The sequence below is a fragment of the Strigops habroptila genome, chromosome 4, assembly GCF_004027225.2.
Source record: "Strigops habroptila isolate Jane chromosome 4, bStrHab1.2.pri, whole genome shotgun sequence".
Lineage (NCBI taxonomy): Eukaryota > Metazoa > Chordata > Aves > Psittaciformes > Psittacidae > Strigops > Strigops habroptila.
The window spans coordinates 35,631,605-35,641,852 of NC_046358.1; the positions used below are offsets into that span (position 1 = coordinate 35,631,605).

At 43.9% G+C, this 10,248-nt stretch overlaps 1 protein-coding gene across 12 annotated transcripts in view; it reads right to left on the reverse strand.

Moving 5' to 3' along the window:
- Positions 1–8,696, reverse strand: part of GPATCH2L (G-patch domain containing 2 like) — a 46,398-nt gene extending 37,702 nt beyond the window's left edge. For 6 of the 12 annotated variants that reach the window (XR_003990918.1, XR_003990917.1, XM_030482544.1 and 3 more), the window contains exons 1-4: positions 8,620–8,661; positions 7,858–8,164; positions 7,075–7,742; positions 779–843 (exon numbers count right to left, since the gene is read on the reverse strand). Coding sequence is in view for 10 of the 12 variants with exons in the window: in XM_030482544.1 (XP_030338404.1) it covers positions 779–843; positions 7,075–7,733 (724 nt within the window). In the remaining 2 variants the exon portion in view is untranslated. Of the gene's footprint in view, positions 1–778; positions 844–7,074; positions 7,746–7,857; positions 8,165–8,619 lie in introns of all 12 variants that reach the window. The other 6 variants (XM_030482537.1, XM_030482540.1, XM_030482538.1 and 3 more) reach the window with 4 other exon arrangements.
- Positions 8,697–10,248: the final 1,552 nt, after the last annotated feature.

Below are 10,248 nucleotides of genomic sequence, written 5' to 3' on the forward strand. Positions count from 1 at the left end.
TAGTTTGTGAAATGTGACAGAATCAGAGGGCACACCAGCAGAAGCTGCGTGGAACTGCAGGTCTCTAGGGTCACATTCCACCTGCTCCTGAGTGAGTGCCTGTGTGCCTACTACAAACTCTTTCACGCTTACTTCTTCCATATTCCCCATGAACTGGACACTGGGCTGTCACTGATAAATAAAACCAGATTACATTCCACACTCAAACCTCCTAAGAAACTATTTCTGCAACAGACACTGGAAATACTAGGCTCAACTAATGCACAGAAGAGCAAGGGAGGAACGCGTATTTAAAGAAATAAAGCCTAGCACATATTGCTGTTGTCTTCCTAGCACAGTCTGTTAGGTGACTTGTCAGTACTGATTTTTTTTCCCACATCATCTCTCCCTGCTCATAGAGAAAAACAACTAACACGTTCAGTCTCTAACAGTACATAGACAACAATTAAAACACCTATAGAAACAAATCATAAACTCTGCTCTTTATAAAGAGCTCTAAAACTTCTCTTGTATTTCTGTGCCTTTCCATAATAATAGCTTCTTATGTTTCAAGTATTATTGATCCAATATACAATCTATCTCAACAGGAAGAATGTACTGTTATCAACCTTTCTAGCCCTCATCTCACTTCTTAACTTCTACGCCCTCCCAGCTACTGACCTTTCTCCCATACTTCCCTCTCTATCCCTCTTCAAACACAGACCTTTTTTTGTATTTGTGAATAAAGTAAAAGAAATTCCCCACCAACACATGAGAAAAATCACAGGACAGTTGTTACCTTGGCGGCCCTCATCATTGGTAAACAGGCCAGTATCACTGCTGCTGCATACACTGCTGGTTTCACTGGAATAAAAACAAACAAAAAACCCCATTGTTACTATTGCAGCAGATATAAAACAAAAAAACACTTTATTACATTTTACTAGCTTCTCTGAGCCCAAATTACTCTAGCTATCTCACCAAAAAGTGCACTTCAGATACCTGTCTTTCTCTAGCATGGGGCATAACTGCTTTCTGTTAAAACCTAGCAATGCTGCACCACTTGAAAAAGAATCCTGTAGCTAGTCTAGTTCTAAGTTATCAAAAAGTAATTAATACAATGGCGTTTGCCTCGGGTACTAGAGTTAATAACCCAACTATGACATTGTCTGGAATACTCACTAGGAAATTAAGTGCAGTTAAAAACTCTGTTCTAGAGTTGCTTAATAGCTAACTGAAAACCCTCTGAAGTTTTCTACTTCAGATTCCTTTTTCTCAAAATGTTACACAGGTACATAAACTCCCCCTTCAATCTATGACAACTTTCATTTTATCTGGAGGGAAGAGTACATTTACAACTCTTCAGCTAAATACCTTAGCACAGCATGACTTGCTGTTGCTGAATGCAGCCTCGTTACAGCACGTTTTGCATTTGCTGAAGCAGTTACAAGAGACTTAATTCTTGAATCAAAGAATTAAACTAGAAATTAATGTGTAGAAAGCCATTAATTTACTGTAAAGCTGGATGAATATTTGTAGCAGATGTATATGCTCAGGTCAGTCCCAAGCATCTAATGGCTTTAATGCTGATATTAAATCAATCTTTGGACACTTTGGGCAATAATTCCTCTGATTTAGCTGAGAGATATCAGAACAAGCAGAAACTACTTACTGCCCACCCTCCAGCACTAAGGCCCTAGATGCAAACATCAGGTATAACTCAGCACTAGAATCAATCTCTGATCAGGGCATGCTGTTAGAAAGCATGTCTGGGTCGCTCTCAGAGAAACTGGATCATACTAGACACCAGTATCAACTGGGGGGTCCTTGATTCAAAAAGCTGAATGATGAGGGACCACAAGATACGTCACCCTAAAGAACTGCAGGCAGCTAATAAAAACTGATTTTGTGAACCTAATACTCCTCTTAGAAAATACACTCTAAAGCATAGCCAAATCAACTCATCATGCTGGATATGTACAGACTCTGCATCTTCATCATTGTATAAAGGCCATTTAAAGGATGAACAGTTTGTACATCATTCCCACATTTCAGTATGTAAGTTAATATAAAATTCCAAATCAATCCGTTATGAAGTTTGGCTATCCAGTCACCCTCCCACATATACATCATAGCAATGAAGGCCAAGGACTGAGAACCATGAGTCATTTGTTTCACTCCTAGCTCTTCTACCAACTCACTGTATGACCCTGGGCAAATCTCTTAGCGTGTCTGCTTTCCCTTTTGAAAGCCTGGATTAACAGTCCTCACAAGCAGCAGATGCAAGGATTGAGTGACTGCTTCGTAAGGGTTTTAGCATCCTCAGAGGAAAGGTGCCTGAGAAAGGAAAAAGCATTGTCAAGATTCCAGATCATATTAAGAGTATTTTAAGCATCCTGTTGTACTGAGAGCTCTTTAGTTCCCTGTAGGGATACACATTACTGCCAGTGCTTTACTGGAACAAACTTTCACAGATCTCACCCTCTTTACCACCCCTTTCACACTCCAGGGCTGAACATGAACTAAGACTCCTACACAAGTCTCTCTGCAGATCCAGTAAGCACTGATTAATGACCTCCACTTGCAAAGGAGGCTACTTACCTTAACCATGAAATAATGAATGCTATTGATCCGACAAGCTGCTGCTATAGAGTGTTATTGATCACCCAATCTTTGGTTAAAATGGTCCTCATTTAGCAATTTCACTGTCGCAAACACCTGGAGCAAAGCATGCCTATAATTAAATAGTTTGGGGGAGTTAAAGTGAGAGCTGATGGACAGAGATCTCAGGTTTCCCCCATTTATTCTTTTGCCTGAGCTATTGTTTGTGTCAAGAGGGATATTGATTTTCTATAAAAATAAGAAAACAAGAGGCACCGAGGGGCTGCAGAAGGTCAGGCTGGGCTGCAGAAGGAGGGGAAGCTGAACACTCTGTCTTTGTCACTTGCCTTCCAAGGGAGAGAAATTTCTTCTTTACGGAGAGACTGGCCTCCCATTCATCAGCTTAGCCAGGCTCTTGACTGCCACTGCAGGCTGTCATCGAAACAGCTCCCTTCCAAAAGGTAAAGCAACTACTTCACACTCATGATGAGCATTGGTTATACTCCCAAGCCAGAATACTGTAATGGTTTTGACTGGCATAGAGTTAAATTTTCCTCGTAGTAGCTCTATGGTGCTATGTTTGGATTTGTGACCAAAACAGTGTTGATACCACGCTGATGCTTTAGTTATTGCTGAACAGTGCTTAAACAGTGCCAAAGCCATCTCTGTTTCTCACATTGCCCTGACAGTGAGCAGGCTGGGGGTGCACAAGAAGTTGGGAGGGGATACAGCAGGGACAGCTGACCCCAACTGACCAGAGGGATATCCCACACCATACAGCGTTATGCTCAGCAATAAAAGCAGGGAGAAAGAAAGGGGATAGAGTTTGCCTTCTCAAGTATCTGTTACACATGATGGAGCCCGCTTTCCTGGAGATGGCTAAACGTCTGCCTGCCTTCTTTTGCACAGCTTTTGCTTTACCTATTAAACAAACTTCACCTCAACTCACAAGTTTTCCCCCTTTCACTCCTCCAATTCTCTCCCTCATCCCACTGCGGGGGGCATGAGTGGGCAGCTGTATGGGGCTTAGTTGCCTATCCAGGTTAAACCACAACAAATACATCAGCATCAAGCCAGTGAAGTCACACAGCTTTGGTGGGTCAGTACAGTCCCCAGTCACGTTAACAGTTATGGTACTTGAAAGCAGATGAGACAAACTGCACACCTCTCACTAGTAAGCACACCATTTAAAGTGATTTTTTTTCAGACAGCTCTTGCACTGGATTTTGTTCTGCCCTCAAGCCAAACCCAGACCATTCTGGGAATATTCAGCTTAGACCAACAACAGAAGGAACTTCAGAACTCTATATATAATTTGCCTTTGCTTTATTATAGCTGCAGGGAATCTCAAAGCATTAAGAGACAGAAGGGCAAGTTACTTTTAACAGTCTTAGCAGCTCATTGTCACCTTTGTACAAATATACAAACGGCTACTTCAGCTAAGACCATTTGCTTCCTCTGTTGTTTCCAGAATCATTTATAGATCAGGCTTTAAGACATGTCATTAACCAATTTAGAACGATCATCGTTCCCTCCTCATGTTCCTGTACATCCTTCCTTCTCTCAATTTGTGTCCATCTCCTGCCACGTCTGGCAAACAATTTCAAAGAATTCATTTTGTGAACACTTTGAATTACAACTCTGCAGCACATCTTCCTCCAGGAAAAGACTGGGCACAGACCCACAAGCAAGCTATAAAGAACTACCTCCTCATTAAGGATCCATATCCAAAGCTTTCTCAGTACAAGACAGTTTATCTACTGAATACAGTAGGTTTTTGATCTGACTTAGGATGAGGAGCCTTTTGGAAGGCAAAGAAAATGCTGGCTATTTTAGCATTTACAGAGATTCATTCCTATGTAACAAAGAAAAGCAAGTGTCAGTGGAGGGGAGGAAAACGGTGGTGGAAAAAAAAACCCCTGCAGTTCTGAATATACAACTTAGTTTGCCTAAAACCACATTAGTTCTGTGACACTTGCCACTGCCACTGCTACAGAAGTGAACAGTAGCGGAACCAGTTCAGTCTCAAAGTGTTTCGTAAATCACTAGATTACTACAGACTGCTTCCTGTCTTCCTGACATCCACAAGCCATATCAGTCGCTTTCCCTCCCACCAACCGGTGATGACAACCATACCATTCACTCTCCTGAGCACCCAATTTTCTTCTCCCTTCCTCAGGATATTATGCCCTTATCTGTGCAAAGTACTTCTCTTACAGTACCAGGAAAAACAGCTAGAGCACAGCAAGTGAGGTAAACACAGCCAGTTCCACCCTGCTGCTACCAGCAATGTGCTAAATTTAGAGCAGCAGAGACCAAAGCATGATCCTCCACTGCTGTGAGGGATACTCTGCAGTAAAGAGGGTTGTATGTATTTCTCTCTCCAACTTTGACCCTCCCTAGTGAGTCACAGCACAGATCACACATGTGGTGTTGGAGAGGTCAAATATTCAACCCCTGGCTTTCCAAAGAGAATCCCAAGGATTTGGCAGCAGATGGTAAATGTTATTTGATGCAGACACTTGCACAATAACTAGTTTGAGAGCAAGGGACAACTGAGACAGAACAAAGCAATCTCCCAGCATGGCCCTCAAGTAACAGTCCAGACAAAGCTGTTTATTTACTCTTTCAAAGGCTGGCACAAATAAAGGCTGGATGAAAGCCTGCTGGTTTAAGTTCAAGTTTGACATGATGGAACAGGCTCTGACTGGCAGGAAAAAAGTCTGAAGGAACACTGTCCATCACTGCCACATCAAGTAAGGGTATCTCTCAGTCCATCACCACTGACATGCAACATTCATGGGTACTCAGCACATTCCCTTTCCTGGACTACCAGCAAACAGCTCTGAACAGATAGAAGTATTTTTAACAGCTAGTAGTGAAAAGGCATTGACTAGTCTCTTGAAAAGGCCCACCCTGCACCCACTTTTTAACCAAAGAGTAGCCACTTCTTAAAAAAATTACGTCTTTTTTGCTACCTCCACCCTGCGCATGTTATATACAAAACACACTGATTCAGTAAAACGCAATAGTGGTCTCCCAGATGAGGACAGGGAGGGCGTATTACAACCTATCCAGAAAATACTATTGAGAAGTCTGCACTTCCAGCTATTATCCACAAAGCCCTCAATAACCAAGTGCCATTCATCTACCCTGACAAACTGCACGAGCTAGACAGCCAGAACACCTAAATGAACCTTAACCTATGAACAATTATACTGGATCAAACGTTTATACTTTCCAAATCCACTGTCCTCTGTCTGATAGTGCCTACTACAGTGGATGCATGAGAAAAGAATATGAGAACATGAGAAATACAGACCAACTGTTTCCTCTGTATATTCCTCTAGGTTCTATCGGTCAGCAGTTTAAGGACTTCCTGAGCCAGATCTGCCATCTGGACTGTAATGCTTAACAGCCCCTAGTAAATCTATGCTCCACATCCCCCTTTTGGACATATTTAAATTTTTGACATCCAAAATGTCCCACAGTAGAGTTCTGAACCCTGTGTTTCATGGGGAAAAACAATAAACAAAAAAAAAAGTTGCTGTTTTAAATATTTCCTCAATGTCTCCTGCTTCTTACACAATAATTAGCAAATAAACAACTTAATTCACTTTCTGTATGCCATTCATTAAGAAATCTCCTCCATTTGATTCTCAGCAGTTGTTTCTTTTCTAATCTGAAAAATCTTTTGTACAGAAGCAGTTTTATAACCTCCAACCTTCTATAGAAAGAATAAAAGTCACACTCCAGGGGAAAGCTTCCCAAGAGTGACACAAATTCAGACCATTATATCTACACCTCTCATTTTCACCTCTTGTATAAGATTCTGCCACAAATTCAAAGTTCTCCAAAACTAGACACAAAGACATGCCAGACTCCACTGTTGGCACAGCCTTATCCTGTACGCTTCCCCCAACTTTTTTATCATCTTGCTACGTTTTCCCCATAGCTAGCCTTTCAGGACACTTTTCCAGATCCAGAGCCCAGATGGAGAACTGCAAACAAGATATTTTGACTGAGTTTCACACAGTACCTGCACAGAGGGCTAGTGGTTATGATAGGAAGAGATCTGATCTGTTTCTATTACAACTTACGGTAAACTCTGCAAATAAGAAACTGAGAGCAGTTCATATCAATCGCACAAGTGCCAAGGGTGGATTTACTCCCCAAACCTCAGTCCACAAGCACATAACTTTGTAGCTGCGGGGCCACAGACATTTCAGAAGGCTCCTTGTGTAATAGGAGCCAAAAACATATTGACTTGCCAACTTTTCAAGGAAGCATTTTGGGTCATCAGTACGGCATTGACAGGAAAGACTTGGAAAAAATCTACAGTTTAGAAGTAGCTGAGATATTTCTCCTCTTCAAAAGGAAAACTGCACTGAATAATTTTGATAAGAACTTCTTAAAAGCAAGGCACAGGATTTACAAGCAGCTGCAAGCAAGGCAGCCAATCTGACTAGCACAGGGAAGAAACTGAGATCTCACCATTCTGACATGTTTTCATCTGAGCCCTGTTTCTGTTCATCAGCTTCGCACTCCATCCGCTCCTTCCTTCCCCCTTTGCTGAGGAAGGGCCTGTTCTCTCCTGATTCACAAAGGCTGTGACTGGATGATGTCCAAGGGGCATTTTCTTTCCAGCGCGAAAGACGCTGTTTCTTGGCTGACTTGAACCTGCAGCCCCTCTCGTAATTCCACTCTGACACCCTAAGCTTTTGCTGGAGACTGGCAGCCACCTCCGACGTCACACGTTTGACTTTCCGTCGGCGCCTGAGAGGTCGACAGGGCGCGTTCTCTGTAAAGGAGTCTGACTCATGCCATGAGTGTTGCTTGCTCCTCAGGGTGGCATTAAGAGCAGGGTGTCGTTTGACCACTGCTGTGTCATCAGAGTCGCTGAAATTGGCTGTCAGCACCTCACGGCAATCCTTGACAGCTTCGTCCAAGCTTGACTCTGAGGCCTCACTGTAGCAGCAGGCATGCTCTGCCTGATGTGTGAAGTCTGAGCGGCGTTTACGACCCCGTCTCTTGCGAAGCTGACGCCGCTGCTGCCGTGGGCTTAGGGCCATCTCTTCCCATAGCTCATCCAGCTTGTTTTGTTCTGATGTCTGCTCTAAGGCTGAGGCCAAGTCATGCACCAGTTCATCCATTGGCAATGTCTGCTAAAAGTGACAAAAAACAATTAGCACCAGACATAAACAACGCTATTACCAACACATCACTAGACTACAGTATACTACAGCCTTTGCAACATTAACCAAGTTATGTACTTACTTTGGAGTTGTCTTGGAGAACCCAATGCAGGACAACTGCTGCTTCCTGGGCTCTCTCCTTCCTTTTGCAAGCATTATATGCCTCTTCTAACCATGGCAGCAGTGATCTCGCTACTGCAGCAGTTGGGTCAAGTGTTTTTTGTCTGAAGAGGCCTTAAGGTTGCATCTTTTACACTGAAGCAGCAGGCTCTATTACACATCTTAAGCGTATCGGAGCCTACAACTATCTGGTGTCAGTAAGCCACAGAAAACGGTTAGCTTGCTCAGCAAACAGACCAAGTCTTCCAAAAAGGAGACAAGCAGCAAAGCTGAGAGTAAAACATACGGTAAAACAGGTAGTTTGCAAAACATCAACAGCAAAGCAAGGCACGAGACCTCGCACTCCTTAGAACAGGGTGTATGAGACACAGCCCCAACTCCCACTGCCAAAATATCCCACCACTTCCACCTCATGGCTGTCACTGTGCCAATCCCAAAGTCCTGCCTAAATCTCTCACTTCACAACCTCCCTCTCTCCACCCGTGCGTGGCAGACGTGGGATTTCTCTCCCCACGTCCCACCAGGCTCATAAACACCAGCACCCTGGTGAAGCACCTGCTGCCGCAGGCCGCCTTCCTTACTCCGAGCGCCCTCGGGGACCAGGCCACCACACCGTCTCCCTCCCCTGAGGAGAAGACGGTGTTTTTACCGAACAACCCTCGGCCCCACCGGGAAACCCTGCCCTCACCGACCCGCCGCGGGGCCTCACCCCGACCCTACTCACCGGCCAGCGCCCCGCTCCAACCCCTCGTCAGCAGCGCTTCCGGCCTCCCCGGGCCACTTCCTCCCCGTCCGCCCCGCCTGAGGGGCGGGTCTGGCGGCGGCGGCGGCAGGGCGGGGGGGGGCTTGGCCCGGCCGTGAGGCCAACCCGTTTCCCGCCGCTGCTGGCAGACTCCTGCGTCCTACAGAATGTGCCCAAACTGCTCCATTTCGGTGCTGGCGCTTTAATTGTGTATATCAGGATGGAAATCATCTCCTGAATTAAACTTCACAGTGTTACTCCCCTCTCCTTAAGCCTTGCATCTCTTTTCCTCTCATCCCTTCCGTTCTACGCAACCGAGTAAAGCCAGGTGTGACCCTGCCACTGTCCAGTTTTGCCTATCATTTCCTTTTGTTTCCCACTTTCCATGTGGACTTTTGGGTTTTTTCCTTAACCCAGGTGGCTGCACACTCAACACTGGTTCATTTTTAAAGTAACATTCTCCGAGGCAGCGTATCACAGGCTTTGCCAAAGTCCAGATAGATATATTATGTTTGTGGCATTCTCTTCATTAATTTTGTAAATTCAATCAGAGAAAGTAATCAGATTGTCTGACACGATTTGTTCTCTACAAATCTGTGCTGCTGCTTATTGCTCATAGATCTCCTTTGTATTTTTACTCCCTCCCCCCCCACCTCTATTTATTCCATCATGTCACCAGGAACAGAAGTTACTCTGAAAGGGTGATAATTGCCAAAATCATTGCCTCCTCCCCACTTCCCCCCCCCAAAAGACTGGTACAGCGCTTGTTTTTCCTTAGTCCTCTGGCACCCTCCCTAGTTTGTCAAGATACTTAAAAAATCACCGAATCCTTGAGTTTGCCATTGATTCCTACACCCCACTAACACAGTCGTCGTTTCGCTTCACCACGCTTTCTACATACCGTTTCTTTAACTAGTCCTTTATGTCAGTCTGAGCTGTCATGTTAACATTTTTATTACCTTGTAGTTCTCTGTGAAATTTCTTTGGAAAAGAAATATTAAAAGAAGAAAAACAGTCATTAGGTAGATCATTTTATCCCATTTCCAATAGCTGACTTCATTTAAGTTACTTTCTGCACACCAATTTGCCTGTAAAATTCTGTCCTTTTGTCTTTTTAACCCTTTCTGTGGCAGTAACTCACCCTACTTGCCTGCGGTATTTTGTTTTCCCTGTCAGTTTCCTATTTCCAATACAGCGGTTTTCTTTTTACTCTCAGATCTGAGAGCAAATCCCTCCTAAAATCTAATCCTGTTTCACCGCTGCAATCCTTTTTCATGCTTCAGGATATAAAACAGCTACAAAATGTCTGGGTTAGAGAAAAACTCCCCTGATGGGAAGGTTATTCTGTAAACATCCACTTCAGAGCTTCTTACCCCTTCATTTCAAGCCCTCAGTAGTGGTTGCCATTCCAGGCAGGATAACAAACCAGACAAACAATTGTGTACAAGAAATCCTGTGTTTGGATGTCCTGGGGAGATGGCAGCAGATGCCCACTCTAATTTCTCTTATTTTCCCTTAATTTTCCCAGCTAGCTCTCTGCTGTTTCTGTCGGACAACAAACTGTTTTGCAACTGGTATAAATTTTACTTCACCTGTCCAATTCTTTGCCAT